This window comes from Pogoniulus pusillus, chromosome 11 (assembly GCF_015220805.1).
Source record: "Pogoniulus pusillus isolate bPogPus1 chromosome 11, bPogPus1.pri, whole genome shotgun sequence".
NCBI classification, from domain to species: Eukaryota; Metazoa; Chordata; class Aves; order Piciformes; family Lybiidae; genus Pogoniulus; species Pogoniulus pusillus.
The window spans coordinates 16,237,394-16,261,476 of NC_087274.1; the positions used below are offsets into that span (position 1 = coordinate 16,237,394).

General features: G+C 55.2%; 1 protein-coding gene across 1 annotated transcript in view; it reads right to left on the bottom strand.

The window, feature by feature from the left end:
* Nucleotides 1-237: 237 nt before the first annotated feature.
* The window catches only part of ADAM33 (ADAM metallopeptidase domain 33), a 28,223-nt gene continuing 4,377 nt past the window's right edge, over nucleotides 238-24,083 (bottom strand). The window contains exons 3-24 of the mRNA XM_064151194.1: nucleotides 17,894-17,970; nucleotides 15,696-15,771; nucleotides 15,174-15,250; nucleotides 14,442-14,628; nucleotides 12,820-12,885; nucleotides 12,637-12,708; nucleotides 12,128-12,294; nucleotides 11,931-12,015; nucleotides 11,030-11,172; nucleotides 9,219-9,396; nucleotides 8,621-8,710; nucleotides 8,228-8,423; nucleotides 7,904-8,012; nucleotides 7,209-7,413; nucleotides 6,451-6,528; nucleotides 4,902-5,010; nucleotides 4,405-4,555; nucleotides 3,703-3,793; nucleotides 3,145-3,390; nucleotides 2,684-2,847; nucleotides 1,951-1,968; nucleotides 238-1,364 (exon numbers count right to left, since the gene is read on the bottom strand). Coding sequence (XP_064007264.1) covers nucleotides 1,313-1,364; nucleotides 1,951-1,968; nucleotides 2,684-2,847; nucleotides 3,145-3,390; nucleotides 3,703-3,793; nucleotides 4,405-4,555; nucleotides 4,902-5,010; nucleotides 6,451-6,528; nucleotides 7,209-7,413; nucleotides 7,904-8,012; nucleotides 8,228-8,423; nucleotides 8,621-8,710; nucleotides 9,219-9,396; nucleotides 11,030-11,172; nucleotides 11,931-12,015; nucleotides 12,128-12,294; nucleotides 12,637-12,708; nucleotides 12,820-12,885; nucleotides 14,442-14,628; nucleotides 15,174-15,250; nucleotides 15,696-15,771; nucleotides 17,894-17,970 — 2,637 coding nt within the window. The 3' untranslated portion in view covers nucleotides 238-1,312. The remainder of the gene's footprint in view (nucleotides 1,365-1,950; nucleotides 1,969-2,683; nucleotides 2,848-3,144; nucleotides 3,391-3,702; nucleotides 3,794-4,404; nucleotides 4,556-4,901; nucleotides 5,011-6,450; nucleotides 6,529-7,208; nucleotides 7,414-7,903; nucleotides 8,013-8,227; nucleotides 8,424-8,620; nucleotides 8,711-9,218; nucleotides 9,397-11,029; nucleotides 11,173-11,930; nucleotides 12,016-12,127; nucleotides 12,295-12,636; nucleotides 12,709-12,819; nucleotides 12,886-14,441; nucleotides 14,629-15,173; nucleotides 15,251-15,695; nucleotides 15,772-17,893; nucleotides 17,971-24,083) is intronic.

Below are 24,083 nucleotides of genomic sequence, written 5' to 3' on the forward strand. Positions count from 1 at the left end.
AGTTCCTAACACTTGAGGATAACAAAACACCAGAACAGCTTCCTAAGGGGTGTCCCTGAGGCTACATCATGAACAACATCCACATTGGACACAGCTCAAAAGCTCTGTCCTAGGATGGATAGAATCTGCACTAGGGCAGCTGAGAGGTCACACACTGCTGGACCAAATGTGGTGTTGGCACTTTGGTGCCTGAAGGCTCAGGGAGCCTCTGAGCCAGAAAAGAGGCAGAGGAGCAGAGGACTGTACAAAGCCTTTGTTTTGAGTTCAGAACCTGGCAGAGCCGCACGCGAGTCACAGCAGAGTGGCACGGTGCAGAGCTGTGCAGGTCAACAGCACCTTTCATCTGAGGATTGTAAAGCCCTTTCAAGACATGAGTTTGTTAAACCTCACAACACCCCTGTGAGGTAGGTATGACCCCCCCCCCTCCATTTTACTGAAGGGGGCACTGAGGCACAGAGAAATGCAATGGCTTGGCCAAGGCAACAGACAAGCCAATGACACAGGCAGGAGGTTTTCCTGCTCTTGATCCCAGCTTGTGGCTCCTTCCCTCTTTGGACAGCAGAGTGTTAGCAGCTCACAGAGCTTCTGCAGGGAACATGCAATGTTTATGGAGGGCTCCCAAGCCCCTTGAAAGCACCAGCTGCCACCAGCACTTTGGACATTACATCATTTCCCAAAGACTTCTCCTTCCAGGTGTGGCCCCAGGATTGTCACTGCTTTGTCTTGTGTAATCAGGCAGGAGGCTAGGAGGAGCCTGAGAGCTTGGATCCTTCATGGAAATGTCCCAGCACTGTGTGGCACAATCCAAACTGGAAACCATTTATCTCTCATGGCAGATGTCTCCCCCAGAGACAAGAGCCAGCATTGAACTCTGGTGGTGGGGTCTCACCAGGCCTGGAGGAGAAGGAGGAGGTAGCTAGAAGGATATTACATGACTGTCGCTGCCATTGTCAGTGTTGGATGTTCTCCTGACCCCAAGTCACCCCAGCCCATGTGCAATGTCAGGAGGAAAATAGAGCTGGGGGGATAAATTGGCAAGGAAATGATGCCAGGACCTGTGGTGGAGTCTCCATGGTGGTAACCCCAGCACCAGCCCACTCCAGCGCTCAGCTATGTCATGGTACCGATTGCCCTTCTCCTCCCCCCACCACTACAGTTTCTGTGCTGAATACATCTTCTGTCTTATAAAAATAGTCCTCTGGTATCAAAAGACAAATAAAACAAGAGAGGAATAAAAGACCCCTGCGGCCAGCAGCAGTGCAAATCAGGAGAGCCAGCTCAGGAAGGATGGGCTTAAGGTGTCCTTGGTTTGTCACTTCTTCAAGGGGAAGGAGGTCGATTGGACTTTGATGACTGGTACTGGCCTAAAGCAAGAAGAAAAAGAGAGGGGACAACTCATTCAAATGCAATCTACCACCTGTACCACAACCACCCTTCCACAGCTCAGAGGAGAGACACCAGTCACTATCCCTGAGACCAGAGGGCACCAGTGACTGCCATGGGCACCCACGTCATGTCCCCTCTCAGATGCAACCCCAAATGGTACCCCCTGTGCCCTTGCTGCAGGAGCCACTGCTCTAGCAGAGGGGTTGGATTAGATGATTGCCAGAGGTCCTTCCCAACCCCCACCACGCTGGCATTCTTGAGACTCCACAGGGCTGCTTCCAGAGGATTCAGCAATGCAGCAAGAGCTGAAAGCAGCAGTGAGACTGCCACGGATTTGGACCGAACCTCTTGGCTCCAAGCTAGACAGCCCCAGTCCTCCATTCCCTTAGACACAGGTGCCCAAGCCTTGCAATTGTTTGGCTACACGAAAGGTCTACATCCTGCTCATCTAAGAGCCCCTGGAACACTCAGTCCTGCCTCCTGGATCTCAGCCCAGCACTTGGCCAAAGGCCACCTCCTCACCAGCACCATCCAGATCAGCCCTTCATGGTGTCTGTGACTCACCTTTGAGGTGGCATCGGTCTGGAGGGAGGAAAGATGAAACAAACCATCAGTGTCTACCCCTCCATTCCACTCCCTGCAGCTCACCAAGAGCCCCCTCTGTGATCTAGGGGTACAGGGCCATATGCACCCACCAAAAGATGGCATCTCCTTTAACCTCTAAGGACCTTACAAGACCCAAAGTCCCAACTCTGGTCCCCTCTGGCCAATCTTGACCAAATCCTATGGGGTTCTGCCAGATGGAGGCATGGCTGCAGACCCCAGACTCCCCAGGGATCTGGCTCACCTAGGCAGGCTTTTCTCCTGCATGAGCACAAGGTTATGTATGTAGGGTCCCCATCTGGACAATGACTTTGGTTGTGGTTGTTCCCTAGCTAGCAGCACTTGGGACATCTGGTTTCCTTCTGCACCCTGCTGCTGTCCCCACAAGCCCGTACCCAAGATCCCTGACACTCTGCAATGCAAATACTTCAGAGCTGGTGAGCTTCAAACTTCTCTGTCTCCAGCAGCAGATGCACACCCATAGAGCACTGCTCCTGCTGCTCCTGACATGCACAGTCACAGCAGGAGGAGCAGCAGAGTCCAAGGTCCCAGTGAAGACCACAACAAGCAGAGCAGGGCACACCACAGTGATGTTTGCAATGTCCCACCCAAACATGACTCAAGTCCCCACACTGTGTCCACCTGCAGGACCCCAGGAGTGGTAAGAGACTGCTCAGCTCCTCTCTTCACTTACTTTGATGGCCTTGTGGGGTGGCTCATGGCACTTGTACTAGATGCCTTGAAGTTGGTAGGAGGGACCATGACCAGCAAGGTCTGTCCGTGTGCAGGAGGCAGCTCCTTGGCCAGAAGAGGACTCCCGGGAAGTGGGCGGCGGGGAGGCTGCTGCCTTGGGACAATCTGGGATCACAGAGCACATGAGGAGAGAGAGCATCTTGAGAGGAATATCAGTCACCTCCTACCGACCTCTCTGCCCTGCTGCAGAGCTGAGAGGCTTCAAAACATGCAACATTAACACCCAAACTACTTTAGTGTCTTCTTACTATCTAATGAGCTTTTGACACCACCGAGACAGATTCATCTCTTAGGACAGTGACAGCTCCTCAGCAGTGCCCAGGCTAGAGGATCCACAGGCAGCCAGAACCCAGAGGATGTGCCTGGGTGTGGGAGGAAAGCACAGCCAAGAGCAAAACTCACCAGCGGGGACCTCACGGGGCTGCAGGGAAGAGGTTTCTTCGGAGGCGGCAGCTTGGCCTGGGAGGTGCCAGTTTTGGTAGGGACCAGGGGAGATTTGCTGACTGGTGGAGGTGGCCTGGCAGGCCTGGAGTCTCTTGGACGTGGAGGGATGGAGTGGGGAGCTGGGCGAAGAGGGTGGACCACGTTTACAGGCTGGGAGCCAGGCTGATGAGCGTTGGATTTGGGGGGGAATGCAGCCTGAGTCGCCTAGGATGAGAAAAGCAGCAAACCTTAGGTGCTGAAGAGCAGACGTCCCCTCCAGGTCTGGGTGCCAGGCAGCCACAAGAGGAGCTCTGGGCATTTATTCCACTTTCTGGGATAACCATCTTACCATCCCCTGCCCAAACACTGACCATGTTTGCTCCTCATTACTCATGAGGGCACACAGAGGTGAGAACAGTGCTGGATTCAGGAGATCTGGACCAGCTCTGGCTGCCACCAGACTGAATCACAGAGACACCCACAAATAACAAGTCCCAAGGGAGGGAAAGCAAAACTGGCAGGTGAGTTACTATTTACCTTACTAGTGTGGCTAGGGGTAGAAATGTTCCTCAAGGTGAAAGCAGCTTTGGGATAGGCACCAGCAGACTTTCGACTGATGGGTTTGTTCCTGCCCAAGACCACAAAGGCAAATGAGAGATGGCAAAAAGACAGCAACTGCTTCAGCTACAGCTGCTTCACAGCACACTGCACACCAGAGCCTGCCTCTGCTAACAGTCTGCTAACAACCAGTCTTGCAGTGCTGGCTGAGCAGGGAGGACAAGTCTGGCTGCAGGTAATGAGGGTGACGAAGAAGGCTGTTTGGGTCTGGGTTGGCTTTTTCTTAAACTCAGATTACTGCAGGGGCTCTAATATAATGAGAAAAATGCAGGGGAAATGCTGAGAATATCCAAATTCAGCACTACTTTAGAGCCCTTCCAGCTCCTGCAGCCTGCTGGAGCAGATGACAAGAAAGCCACCATCATCATCACCCTCTTCAGTTGTCCTCTCCAGCTGACCATGCCTGTGCTCTGCTCAGAGCATTGCTGAGAGCCTTAGATTGTCCCAGGAGGGAGTTCTTCGTATCTCAGCCAGGACTCATAGGCATTTGAAACAGATCTGTGCAGCACCAGCTCCCTCACAACTGTTCTACCAGCCTGGATGCTGCCAGTGGCAAGGAAGCAAGATGCCAGGATTTCACTCGGTCCTCAGGAGGGCAGGGGTCTAGGATGCATCACCCACCTGTATGTCTCCTGGCTCCTCCTCCTCATCTCCTTTATCCATTTATTCAGCAGTGAGTTCTCCCGCTGGTACCAAAAGTAGACCAGCATCATCAGGGCCGGGAGGAAGAAGAGGAAGATGACCAGAAGGGTTATTAAGGTGGCTTCATGATCTGGGAGGGAAAACACAAAGATGAGTGCAGGGCTGGGAGAGCCAGCAGCCACTGCCTGCAGGCAGTGGACCCATCAGTGCCACCTGCCCATTTCCAGTCACCCAGACGTGGTCGCTGGTGCCAGCTCCAGAGGCAGAGCAGTACCACCCAGTGGCCTCAGATTAAAACGGGTGCCCAGCAAACAACCAGACATGGCCACAGGCTCTGAGTTTGTCTGAATAGACCCAACCCAGAATATGAGGGAGAAGAGCTGTCTGCAGCTTTATGTCTCCATCTTCCCCCCACTGCTGGCATGGCTCCAACCCCAGCAGCATCCCAAGGCATTGGACAAGCAGTCAAGACTCACTGTCATGCTGCACGGGACCACTGTCCACGCTGCCACCCAGGCCTGGTTTCTCACAGTAGGGAGGAGCCCAGCCAGCATCACAGTGGCAGTTCTTGTTGCTGTTGCAGACCTGCAGGGAGAGAAGGAAGGCTGAGCCCTCAAGGGATGTATGGCAATCATGGTCTGCACTGTGAGGATGAGAGCAGCCAGGCAGTGGCAGGAGTCCAAGCTAAAGGAGCTTAAGCCCTGCCAAGATTCGCCCCTTGGACATCAGCTGGGTTGCGTCCCTGTGACCTTCCAATCTAGCACTGGGGTCACAGAACCATAGAATACTCAGGGCTGGAAGGGACCTTGAAAGCTCATCCAGTCCAACTCCCTGAAGCTAGCAGGGACATCTGTAACTAGAGCAGGTTGCTCACAGCCCCAGATAACATGATGCTGAGCACTTCCAGCATAGGGCATCTGCAATTTCTCTGGGCAACCTGGGCCAGGGTCTCACCACTCTTAGTATGCAACATTTCTTCCTTCTCTCCAGTCTAAATCTCCTTCTTTCAGTTTATATCCATCACTCCTTGTCCTGTCACAGATGGCCCTGTAAAAAGCCTGTCCACAGTTTTCTCATAAGCCCCTTCAAGCACTGCAAGGCCACCAGAAGGTCTCTCTGGAGCCTTCAGTTTTCCAGGCTCAACAACCTCAACTCTTTCAGGCTGGCCTCAGTGCAGAGCCCTTCCAGCTCTGTCAGCACTGCTGTGGCCTCCTCTGGCCCTGCTCCAAAAAGTCCCTCTCTGTACTGTGCTGAGCACTCCAGAGCTGGCCCCAGCACTCCAGCTGAGATCTCAGCAGAGCAGAGCAGAGGGGTAGAATCCCCTCCCTGCCCCTGCTGCCCACGCTGCTGGCAATCAGCCCAAGACTGCTGAGGCTGGGCTGTGAGCACTCAGTGCCAGCTCGTGTCCAGCTTTGCACCCACCAGCACCACACTGTAAGGAGATATTTTATTGCTGATACTTTTATTTCCCTCCTCTTTGAGGACAGGCATCTTACACCCTCTGTTTTCACAGTGCCTGATGCTGTTAATACTTCTAGGCCAGAAGTTCCTCTCCTTGGGATCTTGCCATCAAAGCAAAGCATGGCTGTTGCCTCATCTGACAGACCTCTGCATCCTGCAGAGGGCAAAGCCTTGTGGCCTCTAAGCTTTGGATAGGGGTGATTCCTTCTGCTCAGTGAACCACTGCCCTGCCTTGTTGTAGTCACAGCTGTGTTCCTGACTCTTTCCCCACTCTCAGAGGGAACAGGCACCTGATCTGAGCAATAAACACTTTCTGGTTCAAACTGGACCCTGATCCAACTTTTACAGCTGGTCCTTACATCACAAATGATCTTATTGCTCTGACTGGGGAAGGGATACACAACAACCTCAGCTCAGGCTCGCCCAGAGCTGATGCATCAATGAGTTATGAAAAGCAGGTGCCCACTGTGTTGCAAGGCTTATCCCCAGGGGAGACAGTTGGCTTTTGCTTGAGAATCTGTGCTCATCTTGAGAGCTTCCTCTGGGGCTCAGGCAGTAACTCACCCCATGGCCATTGCACTGGGAAACACACTTCTCCAGCTCAAACAGGGAGGCGTTCTGGCAGCGGCGGTCCTTGCAAACCTGAGAGAGAGCCAAGAAGCTGAGGTAGGAGAGACAGGGGCAGAACAGTGATCTTCTGGCAGATCCTAGAATCATGGCCTGCTTTGGGTTGGAACACCATCTAGTTCAAGCCCCCTGCAGCAGCAGGGGTATCTGCAACTAGAGCAAAGCTCCAAACTGGGGTTCACAATTAAAACGCCAAATGGCAAAGGCCACATCTCTACAGACAGCTGCTGCCCTTGCTCAGCTGAACCAGTCCTCTCTGAAAGACTTGGAGATGGAGACTGGCCCTCTCTACAAGACCCAGAGATGCAGGAGCTGCCAAAGAGACTCATGCTCAGTTAGCAGCACCTGTTGAGATCTGTCACCTGAATTCCTATCACAGCTTTCTCCTAGGAAACCTCATCCATCAAGTTCTGGGGCATGCAATTCTTGTTGAAGTTGCTCCATCATGCATCAAATCACTAAAGAAGCATGGAGGCCAGAGAGAGGAACTTGGTGGTCTACCCACAAGCATCTGGTGATGTCTAGAAATATCCCAGCTGAGAGGTCACCAGGGTAACATCTGCAAGTGCAGAAGAAAGGAGCCCCCAGGGTCTAGCTGTAACACAGGCAAGAACCACTGTGCACACTGGAGCTGGGACAAGGGCCAGGGAGATGCTCTCCTGTAGAAGACTCCAGCCCCAGGAGGAGGTACTCACCATCCCATCTCCACACTTGGTCCCTGTCATCACCAGCCCAGGGTCAGGGAGGTCTTCCTCATCGTCCTTGGCCGTGTACATGTATGTGCCTCGGCACTTCACCTCACGCCCGTTGAAGCGGATGGTGGTGTCGATGGAGACAGTGTTGGTCCCTTGAGGCTTCTTAGCTGAGCTCTGGCACTGGATCTTGCCACACATAGCATCCCTGGCAGCAGGGCACAGCCAAGGTGAGGGGACATTGGTCCTGGCAGCCCCACCACCCCCTGCCCTGCTGCCTGCTGGCTGAGCTCCCCCTGCCTTTATGGCCGTGTGAGACTGTGATGGGAGAGCAGACAGCACTTCGCTAAATCATGGACAGGACAGGGAAATGCTGGAGGGAACAGGCAGGGGAAGGACCTCTAACATCTCTGGTGTAACTGGGAATGCTAGAGAGCAGATGTCTCCTGGACAGCATCTCCTGCTGATGCCATCTCTCATTTTCCATTCATGGGCACAGTGGCACACCCAGCAATGATGGGCACTGAGCCCAGGAAGGGACAGGTGGCTTCCTCTGGTCCAAAATGGAACTGGACAGAGGGGTGAGCCCAGGAGGCTGAGGTAAGACCCTGCCAGTCCTCTCACAGGCGTGGGCAATGGGGGGCTGTGGGTGGGGGAGGAGGAGATGGGTCACCCATGGGTGCCAGTGCTGCACCCACCTCTTGTCACACTTCACGTAGCGCCCCTGGCTGTCTTTGCCACAGTTGCCATAGGTGTTGCCAGCCATGTTCACATCCTGGAAGCAGGCATCTGGGGCTGGCCAGGCACCTGCAGAGCAGAAGGAAAGCTCCATGTGGAATGGGCTCCACGGCAGGCCCACAGACACAGACCCCAGCCCTGAACAGGGCCAGCACATTCCCTCCATCCACTCCACTCCAGCTTCATGAGAAAGGATCATGGGGATCCCACATGCAGACACAGTGCTGAGACCCAAAGTGACTCCTGCTGTGGACAGAGGTGGCAAGGAGGCTGGCAGGACTCACCTGGCCCCCAGAGCTGCACGCACTGCTGGTGGTGGGTCATGCACATGCCGTTGTTGCAGTAAGCCTCGCCGTAGGCACAGGAGGAGCCGTCCAGCAGGTACACATTAGCTGGGCAGTAGGGTGAGGCACCTGTGCAGTACTCTGGAAGGTCACAGGATCCTGCTGCTTCCCTGCAGACTGTCCCAGCCACCTTTAGCTGTCACAGGAGGGGTGAGAAACATCAGCTTGGAGTGGCAGCAATGAATTATGGAATAGTTTGGTTGGATAAGACGCCTGAGATCATCAAGTCAAATCATTAACCCAGCACTGCTAAAGCATGGTGAGGGTCATATCTTCCTGCTTAGCCCATGGGCAGGAGACTGAGCATTGTGAGGGGCACGGCGAGGAGCTTACCTTGCATCTCTGGCAGCAGTCACCATGGGCACATTGGGCCCCCACCTTCAGCGTGCAGTTGTGTGCATTGCAACATGGGTTGGTGCACTCCTGCATCAGGGGAAGGCATCAACACAGTTAGTGAACTGGCCCAGGTTGCTCAGAGAGGTAGCAGATACCCCATGCTTGGAACTGTTCCAGGTCAGACTGCCTAGTGCTTGAAGGAGTCTGCTCTAGTTACAGATGTCTATGCTGGCCACAGAGATATTGGACTGGATGACTTTTAAAGGCCACTCCCATCCCGAATCATTCTATGATTCCATTGCTTCCCCCAGCCCATCACAGCACTGCTCTTCTCGTTTTGTCAGTGGGAAACTGAGGCACTGGGAGGGATAAACAAGAGCTGAGAAATCTCAGGCAAAGTCAAGAAGAAAGTCAGGAGCAGTGTAAATGGATTCAGGAAGGTGGGACAAGGAAGAGCCCTTGAGATGAAGCTCCTGTGGTTACCAGTAAACACCTTTTCCTTGGGAAGAGCCCATTCCACGTGGCCCACACCTTGCCACCCAGCAGCTGAACTGGAAGCCTCTGCTGGAACCCAAGGCAGCACTCAGCACCGTACCTCCACCTCCCCGCAGTCACAGTCCTCTCCTTCCTCTAGAAAGCCGTTGCCACACTTCCGTCCCACCACCAGGTCCTTGGTGTCAGGCAGGTTGAACAGACACATGCCACCTCCTTTCTGGAAGTAGTTCTCCAGCTGCCTCCTGCTGCAGGAGCTGAACACGCGAGGGAAGGGATGTCTGTGCAGGGGGCAAATGGAGAAGGGTTGGAACCAGGGCAAAAGAGACAAGGAGAAGGTGGAAAACCACAGTAAGAGCTGGCAAACTGGCATAAACCCTTCTGAGGGCAGAAGCCAGATGAGTACCAGACTAATGATCAAGGAACACCACAATGTGCCCAAATATCTTCCCAAATAGAATGAACTGGAGGAGCAGAGCTGCTGTACACCATCCCCAGAGCTTTAGCCCCCCAGCAAGAAACCTCCTGGGGACTGGAAACCTTCCTGGTGTGAACCTCAAAGCCCAGGAAGCAGCCAAGCCTGCAGCCTCTGCCAGCTCAGTGCTGGTGTAGATGTTACTCTGTGACTCAGTCTTCTGCACGTGGGACACCACAGACCCTCCCTGTCCTAACCACAGGGCAGGCCCCCACATCTGCAGGGACTATCTCCTCAGAATGTCTGTCACATGCCTGCCTGAAGAGAAATACCCTCTGGGGGCTACCTAAATACCTCTGAGGCTGAGACAGAGAAAAATCTCCTAAAAATTAAAGAAATATGGGAAAGAAACACCAAAAAAAACCCACAAAAAAACCCAATCAAATGGAAAAAAAACACTCTCATACTAAACCATTACAGAAATATAGGAAAGAAACACCAAACCCCCTCAATATTAAAGCACTCACAAGGCCTAAGCAGATAAAAAGACAAAGCAAATCAAAGCCTAGAACATCTAAGGTCATTTCTCTCCTGGCCCAGCTGCCCCTTCCTGTATGAGCTGGAGCAAACAGTGGTTTTGGACAGCTCTGAGTGTGGTTCTGATAGACTTTTGCACCAGTTCATGGCTTTTTGTGTGATGCATAAAGAAGGAGGAAGCAGAGAGTAAGAGCTGTGCATCTCTGTCTGCTGCAGTACTGCTTTCATTTCCTCCTCTCAGTGAGACAAACAAATGTCTGCTGTCATATTAGGACATCTCATTGCTGAGATGACACAGAGGCCTCTTTCTTAAAGCAATTTCAAAGTCTGGGGGAAATCTCTTGAGCTGTGGGGAAAGCACAAGTGATGGCAGAGGTGAGCAAATAAATACACCCAGCAAGCTGCTACAGGGATGCGCAACCAGGGAGAGGCTGGAGATAATCAAAAGTGGAGGTTCTGGAATGTGGCCAAAGAAGGGCAATGAAGCTGGTGAAGGACCTTCAAAACAAGTCCTGTGAGAAGCATCTGAGGGAACTGGGCTGGTTCAGTTACCAGAATAGGAGGCTGAAAGGAGACCTCACGGCCCTTCTTCAGCCCCCTGAAAGGAGGCTGCAGCTAGGGGGAGGTCGGTCTCTTCACATGCAAAATGTGACAGGACAAGAGGAAACAGCCCCAGGCTGTGCCAGGGGAGGCTCAGGTGGGATGTTAGGAAAAATGTCCTCACAGAAAAGGTTCTCAGGCATTAGGACAGGCTGCACGGAGAGGTGGTGGAGTCACCATGCCTGGAGGTGTTTAAAAGACACATGGCTGTGGTGCTGAGGGATGGGGTTTAGAGGTAGTAGCTTAGTAGCAGTAGTGAGATTGTGAGCTCTAGGTGGGCAGGACACCCTCCCCTTGCCCCAGCCCACCCAGCTGCAAACAGCATCCCTGGGAAGGGCTGATGCAGAGCCACCCCCACTTACCCAGTGGCCGCTGCCATGACGCAGCCTCCCTGCTCCGGGGTGGCCTCCACACAGCAGCCTGTGCTGTCATGGCTCATGCCAAAATTGTGCCCGATCTCGTGGGCCATGGTGGCAGCGGCTCCAATGGGCTGCTCTGAGTGGTCCTGCAGAGGGGTGGGGCATGTGTCAGCACAGCAGCCAGGAGGGTGGAGGGGGGAGATCCCACAGCAGGGAATGGAGTTGGGGTGATGGAGGGACCACAGCATCCCTGGGATTGCAACTGAATCCCACGAGAGGGACACAGAGAGGGATGGAAGAGGGCAGAAGTAGAGTTTGGTCTCCTGAAAGTCCTGCATGGAAGCTCCCATGCTGATGTCAGCTTTACAGTCTAGTGGTGGACCTGGCTGTGCTGGGTTAGCAGCTGGACTCAAGGAGAGGTCCTTTTCAGCCTAAACAATTCTATGATGCTATGAAAACCTGGAGTCTTTGGAGACAGATTCCAAAACTCAGAAACCTTGGTGCCCTATGCCACTAGCCAGCCTATGGACCACAGGCTGCCAGGGCTACCATCGCTCCCATCAGGAGGAAGGTACAAGTTACCTGGGGTGGAGATGACCCTACAAAAGCAGAGAGCGCATGCAGGGGTTTTCAATATGAGGGGCAGACACAACAAAGGAGATCCTGATGCTGCTGCTAGCTGTGAGATGGGGGTGTCCACAGGGCAGGAGACATTCAAACCAGCCCTTTCTCACCCTCTGTTGGCCAACATCTGAGAGGCATAAGGGTCTACCAGCATCATTATTTGCTCTCAGACTACATCTAAAGACCAACCCCAGATGAGTGGTTCTCCAAACCCATGAAGAACCCCAGCAAGATGGGCTGGCAGTGGGAGAAGCATTGGGGCAACCCATGCCCTTCTCACCACGCTGACACCGCCGGAGTTGTCCATGCTGCACATTCCCTCCAGTGGGGCCATGCCAATGGTTGTCCCTCTGAAGGTCTTCCCCCTGCCCACAAAGGAGAAGGGAAGGACAGTCAGCACCCCAGGGATGCTGTGGAGACTTCGCTCCAAGCTGGCAGCCCCCTGTTCTGATGTCCCCAGGTCCATTGGGTGCTCACGTCAGCAGCTGGGCATTGTCATGCTTCTTGCGTGTCCTCAGCACCTTCTTCCACTGCAGGAAGGCCCAGAGCGTGGCGTTGGCGTCGCTGGTCACAGCACACTGGTCCCGCTCTGTCCACACTTCCAGGCCAATCAGGGCCACCTTGATATTCAGTGACCTGTAAAACTACAGACACACGCATGGGCACAAAAGCCACTCAAGTTGGCAAGATGCCACCCATCAGCTGACAATGCCCAAACATGTCCCTTCTACTGTCAAGGATTCCAGAACTGAGCTCTACTGCCACAGCAGGACAGCAGCCAGCATAAGCTTTGCTGCTGCAGCTCCTCTGTTGGGTGGGAAGGCATCTTCCACCACATCTTCACACCTGCCATCTAAACTTCTAGTCCTAGTGACATGAGTTCAGTCCCTGAGGGCCACCATTAGGCTGGCCCCATGCTAAGCTGCTTTCATGTGCACTGGGAATGACAGAGATGGTCACAAGCATCAGCAGCTTCATCTCCTTACCTTGTCCACGTAGTTTGCAATCTCCACAATGCGCTGCTTGGTGTGGCCTAGGTTGAGGTTCTGGTTTCTGTACTGCAGAGATATGAAGATGGGAAAGGGTCACCAGAGGAAGACCAGGAAGGGAGACAGATAGGTCCTGAATTTTCAACAGAGGACATGGTTTCTACTCCCCACAGCACTCACCAGTGTGTGATCAGCAACGATGAAGAGCTCCATGTACTTCATGGTCCTCCAGGCATCTCTCTTTGCCTGCAAGACAGACAGCAAGGCTCAGAGAAGCAAAGGACAGAGCAGGGCAGCCCATGGATCTGGGCATCTCAGGCTCTTCAGATTCTGCAGAGTTCATAGGATCACAGGATATTAGGGGTTGGAAGGGACTACAGGAGATCTCCAAGTCCAACCCTCCTGCCACAGCAGGACAATACTATTTAACACAGATCACAGAGGAACACATCCAGACAGGCCTTGAAAGTCTCCAGAGAAGGAGACCCCATAACCTCTCTGGTAAGCCTGTGCCAGTGCTCTGGGACCTTTACAGTAAAGAAGATCCCCCTTGTGTTGAGCTGGAACCTCTTTTGCTGCAATTTACACCCATTGCTCCTTGTCCTACCCCAGGGAGCAGTGAGCAGAGCCTGCCCTCCCTCTCCTGGCAGCCTTCAGATACTTATCAACATTTATCAAATCTCCTCTAAGTCTTCTTTTCTCCAGACTAAACAGCCCCAGGTCCCTCAGCCTCTCCTCATAAGCCATGCCCTCTTGTCCCCTCATCATCCTTGTAGACCTCTGCTGGATCCTCTCCAGCAGATCCCTGTCCTTCTTAAACTGAGGAGCCCTACACTGAGAGCAGTATTCAAGATGAGGTCTCACCAGGGCAGAGTAGAGGGGGAGGAGAACCTCCCTTCATCTGCTGGACACACTCTTGCTAATACACCCCAGGATCCCATTGGCCTTCTTGGCCACAAGGGCATGTGCCATGGTTAACTTGTTATCCACCAGGACCTCAGGTCCCTCTCCACAGGGCTGCTCTCCAGCAGATAACCTCCCAGCCTGTACTGGTGGAGTTCATTATTCCTCCTCAGATGCAGGACTCTGCACTTGTCCTTGTAGAACTTCATCTGGTTCCTATGTGCCCAGCTCTCCAGTCTGTCCAGTTCTCAGCCAGAACAACCAAGAGGAGAAGCTGAGGCACTGAGGGAGACAAGGGAAAACTGAGTGGCTACAGTGCAATTCCTATAGTCACTTCACACCATGTCCACACCACATGTTCCTGCTTCAGGGTCTCCTGGCCAAACTCAGACCAGGCAAGCTGACCTTATTGTGACTTTCCAGTACTTAAAGGGCTGACAAAAGCTGGGAACCTTTTAGCAGGGACTGTTGTGACAGCGTAAGAGGTAATGGTTTGAAACTAAAAGAGGAAGATTGAGACTAGAGAAAGGAAGAAATATTTTACACTGTGGGTGGTGAGGCACTGGTCGAGGTTGCCCAGAGAGGTGGTAGATGCCCCATCCCTGGATCTATTCCAGGTTGGATTGGATGAGGCTCTGAGCAACCTGCTCTACTTGCAGATGTCCCTGCTGCCTGTGGGGAGGTTGGACTGGATGACCTTTAAAGGTCTTTTCCAAGCCAAACCAATCTGTGATTCTATGACCACAAAGAATCTTCACATCCCATCTGCCTGCACAGTCCTGCCCAGATGTCAGGCTGACAGGCAGCCAGCACAAGCTGCAGGCATTAGCAGGGTTGAAGTCAGCCCAGCTCCCCACTCTGAGCTCCTCCACAGGCAGAGGGCTCCAGGCTGGCCTTACCTGGTGGTGCACTGGCTGGAAGAGCCGAGTGATGTCAGCGATGGTGCTCCCAAAGCCGTCCCCGTGCCCGCAGGTCCCGCTCTGGACAGGCAGGTGCTCTGCTCGGTGGATGATGTGGTGGCCTGGCTCGGGGATCCCCAGGGGTTTCACGTAGTAGCTGCTGTTGCTGTTCAGCACTATCAGTCCCCTGGCAATAGAGAACAGCACTCATGGCTCCTTGTGGTACTTTCACTCCAGCTTCCCAGCCCCTGCTGAAGCACTCAAACTCACTGCACCTCAGCTTGCTCCTTACTCAGGGTGGGGGCAGACAAAAGATGGGTACCTCTGTCAGTCCAGCCCTGGGAGCTAACACATCCTTAGCATCCAAACCTCTGCCAGTCAGGCCACATGAATGTGGGGTGGCAACTGGTGCTTGAACAGGGCAAAGCTAATTTCGGCGGTACCCTCTGCGGGGTCTTGCCTCCTCCAGAGATGGATTTCCTTAAAGGCAGCTTGTGCTGCCAGCAAAATCATAGAATCGTAGATTCTGTGGATTCAGGGAAATGGCCTTTCCCTTCTCCACCCATCCTTAGGGTTGGGTGAAGGATGGGAGAGAGGGAGTGATGGAAAAATCAGCCCAGTGAAGCACCTCCTGCTCCAGTAGGAAGTTCTTCCAGAGAGGAATGGGGTAACTGGATGCATCCATCTCTTCATCAGCCTCACAAGCCCCCCCCACCCTGCACATCTCCATACCGTATTCCTGAGCAGGCACTGAGGACAACCCAGGAGCCACCATAGCCCTTAACGTGCCCATGGTAGTAGCAGTGGTCCTGGAGAGAGGTGACAGAGAGCAACATGAGCAAGCAGCCCGCAGCCTCAAGCCGCAGGTGCTCAAGCCAAAGCCCACCCCGGGCTGCATTCCCCAGGCAGGGCAGCGGTGTCAAGGAGCGGGAGGGATGGGTCCGGGAGGCTGCCGGCTCCCGCGGTTCAGCCAGGGACACAGAGAGCCCCGCGGTTGGCTCGGCAGAGCCTTGGAAGGCTGACAAGCGGCCGGTGGAGGGCCGGCGGGGGGCGGCGGGGAGCGGCCGGAGCCCGGCGCTGCTCTGTTTATCTCCCGAGGTGCTGTCCGCAGGCCAAGAGACACAGCAGCGGCGTGCGGCCGCGGTCCTGCCGCCGCGGGCGCCGGGGATGCTGCCAGCCCCAACGCCGCCGCTCCGTGCGGCTCTGCCCTCCCCCCGGCTGCCGAGGAGCCCCGGGAGGCGGAGGGGAACCTACCGTGTGGTTGGGGGACACCGTCACGGGCTGCCCGTTCTCGCTGTAATGCGTCTCGGTGTAGCCCGGTGCCAACAGCCTGTGGAAAGAGAAGAGTGAGGACCCGGAGCTACTTCGGGTGTCCGAGCACAGGGGCACGCAGAGCCTCCGCGCCCAGCCCTTAGCAGCCATGCAGGGCTGAGCTGTCCCGGTGGTTCCCTTTGCAGCCCCCCTGTAGAGCGTCCGGCAGCGGAGGAGCTGGCAGCGTGGCCATCACCATGACGGAGGAGCTGGCAGCGTGGCCTGGTGGTTGTGTTCTCCACAAGCAGAGAGGAGCTGGCCCCTGGCCAGCGTGGATGTGCATTGCAGTCCATACTGCGCTAAGGTCCTGCAGGCCTGGGACGGGGACCTGCACAGGAGGAGCCCAGCTGCCCACCCATCCGTCCCCTGGCTCTGGGGCCATCTCACAACTGCTCTGGGGCAGCGTGAGAGGACCCTGAAAAGCCAGAGCTGATGGTGAGAAATCTCAGACTGCTCTGAGCACAGCCTGCACCCACCCTGCCTTCACCCCCGTGCCTCAGTGTTCCCCCAGCCACTGCCCATCTCCTTCCAAGGCCAGCCCTGGGGCGGTCCTTGACACAGCTCCTGCTGTAAGGAAGAGGCAGAGCTGAGCTTGCAGCTGTTCAGTGGGTTGGGGGTCTCAGAGAACAAATGAGGGAGACTGGGACTAAAATGATCCCACAAGTAGTGGGAGAGAAAAGAAAGGTTTGAGGATTGCCCACACTATGAAATGTGTGCCAGATGCCAGTGTGATGGGCACCCCACCACAAGCCTGCAGGTACTGTGGGGATGGCAGGTCCTCTGGGGAACAGTGTGCATGCAGGGGTCTCTGCCACCCACAAGAGCACAAAGTAAGGCTGGCATTACCCCTGCTGGCAGTCTGACCCTGGATGTGTGGAGTTTGGCCCCATTCCAGAGGTTCTGTCCTACAGCAAAGGAAAACAAATCCAGCAGCCGGTCCCAGAATAGCCCTCCCGCCTCCTGCTTTCTATTTTGCAAGCAGTTTGGTCCCAAAAATGGCACTGTGGGCATGTTCCTGCCTTCCCAGTCTGCCTGTGAGTGGGTGCCTGACACCAGTAATTCCAGTTAGAGCAGAGAAAGGAGACAGGAGCTCCAGCTGGTTCCTGGAAAAGGACCTGTGGGCAGGCTGGCAAGACAAGCGTCCAGCCAGCACGGAAGCAGATGGGCAGCTGCCCATGCTGGATGGGGACAGGCTGGCTGAGGACACTGGAAAGGCAAAAATCTCAATGCCACCCATGCCTGAGGAATGGAGGAACTGAGAAGGTTGAGCCAATCCCCCAACCATAGCCACCAGGGATGTTCTCCACTCCTTTTGGCCACACTCATCCCTTTAGCAGGGCAAAGTGGTACCAAGGCAGAAACAGGGTCATGGGAAGACAGACAAATATCTCTGGAACTCATGGACCAGCTAGAAAGAAGGCTAAGCTTTGCACAGGAGCTTTCAAGCTCTACTGTCTGCCCTGCTCTGCCACAGGGCTGCCTAGCCCTAGGAGGGACACAAACCCATAAAGGGACAAATGCCACAAGGTCTCAGGTAGAGGGACATGGAGAGGAGGGCAGGAGATGGAGATGATTGCACTCCTTGCTCCAGCCTTGGCACATGAGGATGCCAGGCTGAGTGTCACAGGGGGCAGACGTTGCTGGCACCTGCAGCCAAACCAAACCAAAGAAGCCCAGAAAGGGTGGAGTGAGGCTACATGGCAGAGTAACCCAGGAATGGTGCCAGGTTGCCAATCCCAGGAATGGACCAGCAGAAGAGCAGCAGATGTTTTCAAATTACTGCCAAGAGTTGGCATTGCCCACCAAGATCCCAAGGACCTCTAAAGACCTCACAGGATCAGCCCTACTGGCAGGTTGGCAGCCCAAGAATCCCCATGCCACCGATCCTCCACCTGGCACTTCTCCATGCCCTAAGCACTCCACACCACCTTCACCTGTGCTGTGTCCTGCACTGTGGCATCAAGCCAGTGCTGTTTCTTGCACAACACAGGCATGAGCAGCCCCAACTGCTGCAGCTGCAGCTGCCAGCAGGAAGCCACACTGGGCCATCTCTTCCCCTGTGGGCAGGAGGGCCAGGACAGGGCAGCCAGGTGGGACCATGCCAGACACTCAACCCTCCCTTCCCCAGTCCCAGCACTTACTGGTTCCTCTCCAGCACCAGGACAAGCTCCCTGCCCTCAGCCATCACTGCCACCTTTGCCCGGGCAGGCGCCAGCACCTACAGAGGAACCAAAGGAGGGATGGGGTTAGAAAGGACAACCCAGGACACTGCCAGCCTGTGTCACTGTGGGACCTGCTGCTCTGTCAGCAACACAGAAAGCAGGGGCTGTGATGGATTTTGTGCCCCAACCCAATTTGGGAAGGCAGCAGCTGGCCTTGCAGCCGCAAAAACACAGCAGAAAAGCACCTTTGCCCCAGGGTGAGGGAGGGGGTGAGTGGGGACATGGGGACTGGGAAGTCTCCAAGCATCCCCAACCACACTACAGGGGACATCCCACCTCGACACACACCAGCTCTCTCCTCCTGAAAGCTCAGTCCCCTCAATTCAAGCTGCTGATAGATCCCAGGGCACACTGCAGTCTTTCCTCCAGACACTCAGTCCTCAGCCCATCCCTGTCCCCATCACCTTCCTCTGCTCCCCAGCTCAGGACACATGCCAGTCTTCCCTCCATGGATCTGCTCCACTCACTCCATCCTGTGCCACAAGCCCATGGAAGGTGAGAAAGGATTTCCCAACCTAGCAGGGGGCAGAAGGGGATTCACATTGAGATTCACCCACAAGGACGGGGGTAAGGCAGCAAATCCAACCTCTGCTGGCAGCTTCCCCAGGGAGAGGCAGCAAGAGAGAACTGATGAGGCACATGAGATGAGAAGCATTGCTAAGAGGATTCTGAGCAGAGTCTCCTTACAGGTTGCTCAGGGAAGGTGTCCCTACCTGGGGTGGGGGGGGGGGGGGAGTTGGAGCCGGATGATCTTTCCGGTCCTTTCCAACCCATTCTGTGACTGCTGCCACCAGAGATCCTGAGTCAGGAGACAGGACCTCATCCCTTGCAGAGGCTGGTCCTGGGGTGGGTCAGCACCTGCCTGCACCCCTGTGGGGGTCAGAAATAAACAGCAACCACACCCCACACTCCAGCAAAACCAGCAAGGGGCAGCAAGAGGAAGCTGAGTCAGCTTCCCCAGGATGCTGGTGGATTTACTCACTCCCTCACTTTGGAGGCCGTGAAACGGGAACCCTACCCAGGGGCCATGCCAGCATGGCTCATCTGCACGTGACAGGATGGGCTGGAGCCCAGAACTGCTGCCCTCCTCTGATGTCCCCACATCCCTTCCCTGGCTCTGCTGTTAGGGGCACTGAAAGCAGGGCCCTGTCTCTGTTGATGGCCTGGCTGGCCTTGCTCGGTCCCTCCCCATCCACGAGGGATGCAAGGAGCAGGGCAGGCTGCCAGCCCTCCACACCATGCTTGGTGGGGCCCCAGCACCCTGGCTGTGGGCTGGGGAGGTTCCCCAGCCCTGGAGAGAAAGGAGAGAGGAAGAAGCTGTTCCTGCAAGGCTCTGGCTTCAGCTGCCCTGAGCATCAACAGGGTGCTGCAGCCAATCACTAGAAATACAGCAGGGTGCAGCTAAAGTTGGGTGATTCCCAGCCTGGGCTAAAACAGATCCTGCTGTCTCCTAACTCCAGTGGAGATGGCAGCATCACATGACAAAGCATTTTGGGTGCAGGACAGGTAGGCACCGCTGGGTTTGTGCTCCTGTGATGGGTCTTCCTGTAGGTCTACCCTAGCCTGAGCTCCAAGGATTAAGCTGCTAAATTTGCCTTGGGGAGTTTGTAGCGAGGAGAGGTTGGTGTCCTCTTCCAAGGCACAAGCAATAGGACAAGAGGAAACTGCCTCAGTTTGCACTAGGGGAGGTTTAGGGTAGACGCTGGGAACAATTGCCCCCCCACGACGGCTGCCAAGCCCTGGCCCAGGCTGCCCGCGGCAGTGCTGCAATCCCCATCCCTGGAGGGATTGCAAAGCTGTGCAGATGTGGTGCTGAGGGACATGACTCAGTGGTGACCTGGCAGTGGACTGGTTGGACTGGATGAGGTTAGAGGTCCCTTGCCACCAAAGAGTTCTGCGGCTGCTGTTCTTCCCCCGAGGCTCTCCTTGTCGCCCCATCTCCCGCGCACAAGGAGGTGCTGCTCAGCGCATCCCGCGGCCGCAGGAGCGCGTGGTGGCGGAGCCAGGGCCGGCCGAGCCCTCCCTGCGCCTCCAGCACCATCTTCCCAGTTCCAAAAAAGGAGAGAAGCCGCAGTACTCACACAAAACCCCCAAACAACAGCAAAGCAATCCCTGCCCGAGGCCCTGCTGCTCCCCGGCGAGCCCCTACGGCACGGCCACGGCCCCGGCCCCCAGCTGCCGGCGAGGGGCCCTGCGCGGCGCAAGGCGGAGGAAGCTGGGGCAGCGAGCTCCCCTCCTGCAGCCCTGGTGGGAACGGGCTGTATTTTTAGAACATGAGCTTATACAAACATCGCTGCCTGGCCAAACATGGGCTGTACATTTTTCTTGCCATTTCCCCTCTTTCCCCTTCTTGCCCTCCCTTTTTTCAAGCCTGTTTCTCCCCATCTCTGATCTCCTGCTCCCCGCAGCCCATCTCCTCCTCCTCCTCCTACCCAAGTCCCTGCCGGCTCCTTCCCGGTTTTGAATTCCGCAGCAATTACTCCCTACATCGATTTAAGAGCCTTTACTGGCAAAATGCTCTTTCCCAGCTGCCTCTTAAAGGGACAGAGTGTAGGCAGTGTGCATCAGCAGCTCCCCAGGCAAGCACCCTCCTGTCTCCTCAGGCTGCCTAAAGCTGAAAAACAAACCACTGCCACTGGGACCCATGTCTGAGTCTGCGAGGTGATGCACAGAATCAGAGAATCCTTTTGGTTGGAACAGACCCCTAAGATCATCCAGTCCAACCATTAACCCAGCATTGCTAGGTCACCACTGAACCATGGCCCTCAGCACCACATCTCTGTGGCTCTTAAACCTCTCTAGGTATGGGGACTCCATCACTGCCCTGGTCCAGGGCTGGACAACTCTTCTGAGGAAGAGTTTGTTCCTGACGTCCAACCTAAACCTCTTCCAGCACAAGGTGAGGCCATTTCCTCTTGTTCCATGGGAGAAGAATCTGACCCCCAGCTGGCTCCAAGCTGCTTTCAGAGAGTTGTGGAGAGCCAGAAGGTCTCCCCTAAGCTTCCTTTTCTCCAGGCTGAACACCTCCAGTCCTCTCAGCTGCTCCTCACAAGACTTCTGCTCTAGACTCTTCACCAGCTTCATTGTCCTTCTTTGGATACACTCCAACACCTCGGTGTCATTCTTGGAGTGAGCAGCCCAGAAATTAATCCAATATTTGCGGTGTGGCCACATCAGTGCTGAGTACCAGGGGACAGTCACTGCCCTGGTGCTGCTGGTCACAATGTTTCTAACGCCTCACAAACTCTTCCTTTCCTTGTGCTTCAGTTTTCCCTGAGAGCACATGGAGAGGCTGTGGGGAATAGGGGACTGATCCAGCTCAGTCTCTGAGGAAATAACAAGCAGCGAAAAGTGAGCGAAGGGGAGGTGCAGGCACCACATGTGCCTGGCAGGAGTCAAATAACTCAGCTCCAAAGCCAGAAGAGGCTATTGCATTAATGAATTAACAGTGACCTGTGTGCCTTGGGCCTAACTTGCAGACAGCTGCCTGCTAAGACACTGTGCACCAGATATAAGCAGGGATCAGCATAATCCTGGGCTCCAGCACCTGCCTGAGTTCCAGCATTTTTCCCAGGCTCCAGCACCATCCAAGTCCCCAGTATCTTCTCCCACCCAAAATCTGCCACCTCCTTCCTCCATCAGCCATAAAAAGGATGCACTAGTCTCCATCACAGGCTGCAAGAACCATCTTCTCTCGGCCCTGGCTGGACATGGAGTTAGTGGCCCCTCTCCAGAACAGTCCAGCAAAGCAGTCCCACTAGAGGCTGGGCTGGGACAGGCTAAGAGCAGCTGGGATGAATCTACCCTGGCCAGGACCCAGCCCACGAGCATCCCAGCAGAGCCACTGGGCCAAGCTTCACTCTATTTTTCTTTTTCTATCTGCTGATCAGAAAAACCACAGCAATGTTTGCAGAGGAGCTCAGGCCAAGGCTTGGCCTTGTTCTGTGAGGGGAAAGACAATTTTTGCTAGCCCACAGCTCCAGCCACCTTCCTTGCCCAGGCTCCTTCCCCCAGCCTTGCTGGGAAGCCCTCGCTGCTCTGCAGGAGAGCAGCTTGCCTGGGAGCAGGCTTGGGCAGTGCTGAGCTCCTTGAGAACTCACTAGTGAAGCCAAAATCCAGCAGCCACATTCAAATCACAGCCCAGCCATCTGCTGGGGCAGGTCCCATAAGCCCTGATTTCCTAAGCAAGCACACACAAGCCTGGACACAACGAGGAAGACAGGGATTAGAGTCACCAGGAGATGCTCCACAGACGATTTGGTGATGGGTTTTGCAGCTGGAGCATCACACCAGAGTCAGGTTCTCCTCAGACAGCTGGATGCAAGCAGCAGTTAGGGTTTGAAGAACACAGCTTGGACACTGTATCACCTTGTCCTAAATGCACACCCAGATCTAGATCCAAGATCTGAAGGACAAGCCTTTTGTTCCAGCTGCTGACTAGAAAAGCATCCTGGGGACAGGGATGCCAGGAGAAGCATGCTGCTCAGGCCACAGATTTTGGTTGTTTCAAAGCAAACTTGGCTCAGGGACCACACGGGACTGACCACTGTGTGCTCAGTCCTGCCACACCTCACCAAGGGAAAAAGGCTCCCCTGCAGGAAACAGATGGCAGGAGTGCCTGTCCTCAGCACCTGCAGCCCACCCAAACCATGGGCGGTCCTCTCCTCCCTTCCTCCTCCGCAGCAGGGCTGTGACTCCTCATGTGTGTGATGATCGCTGGAGAGGAGTCATGCCACAGGGCTGGGGGAGGCACACTCCAGCTGTGGCCAGAATAGCGTTGGTCAGAGTGGGTGAAGGAGGCAGCCACAGCCCCCCTCCAGAACAGGGAGACAGTGCCTGCTCCAGGGACCCAGCAGCCAAGCCCAAGGCTGAGGGTGGGTGGAAGGATGCTCCGTCAGTCCCATATAGGGTGCTGGAAGAAACCTTGAGTGAGGCTGAGAGGCTCTTCTGCCCTAAGCCCTTGTGAGTTGTATAATCACAGGATCCCCTGCCTCAGGGTTGGACATGGGTGGGATGCTCACACCAGGATGCTGGACACAATTTCCATTTCCAGCTTTGAAGAGCTGGAAAAGCCATGGTCAGCTCCAGCAGCCTTCACTCCATGCCCAGAGCCAGGGGGAAGGAGTGGGAGGAGGAGGATGTTGAATCCCACCCCAAGTGGGTAGTGACAAGGGAGCTGTTTGCAATCAGGGTCCCCACGACCTCCTTCCCAGTCTCTCTGAAATAGCTTCCATGTGTGCCAGGAGCCATCAAGCCCGCGGGGAGCTCCCCAAACAATGGGAGAGAGGAGAGCATAGAGGGGGGAGGCATGGTCCAGCCTCACCAGCACCGTGCCAGCCCCCACACAATGGGACCACGAGGCCACCACCACCATCCTCCTCATCCTCCCATGGACTTGACCTCACTTTTCTGGGAGGAAGTAAAGAAGATGTGGTCATGTCCCTTAAAGGAGATGTGGTCATGTCCCCAGAGACCTTGGCACAGGCCACCCCCTGGTATCCCACCCACCATGTAGAGCAGCAGCTCCCAGGGAAGGGATGTAGGAGCCTCAGGGTGGCCACCACACTTCAGCCCATCCTTAAACATCTCAGATATTGTCTCCTTGCAGCCTCCTGCCCTGAAAGGCAGCCATGCCCAGCCAGTGGAGTGGATTGGCAGCAATCACCCGGCTCTTTATTTCCAGGATCTTTGCTGGAGAGCAGGAGGAGGCAGGGAGGGGTGGAGTGGACTAAATTGTTCCTAAAAATACCCACACAAGCAGCACCAGGGAGGAAAGGGACACTCTGGGGATCTGTCCATGAGCAAAGACTCTGCTGGTCCCTATCCCACTCTTTGGTTGCCACTATCCTTCCTGCACAAATTCTCCTTGCTCCTGGCTGCGACCACCCTCCCTCTCCCCTCCTTCCTCCACTCACTCCAAGGAACAGGAGTCTCCTTGTTTCAGGCTGGCTGGAGCCAACAGAAGCAGAGCAGATGCCAGGAAACACGCCAAGGCTGCCCAGACATCCCATCCCCAGCCGGTAGCCTTCCCAGCCCCACCAGCCCTGGTCCCCCCGGGATTCTCACAGTGTGCCCTGTGCCCACAATCTGCACTGGCCCAGCATGATTT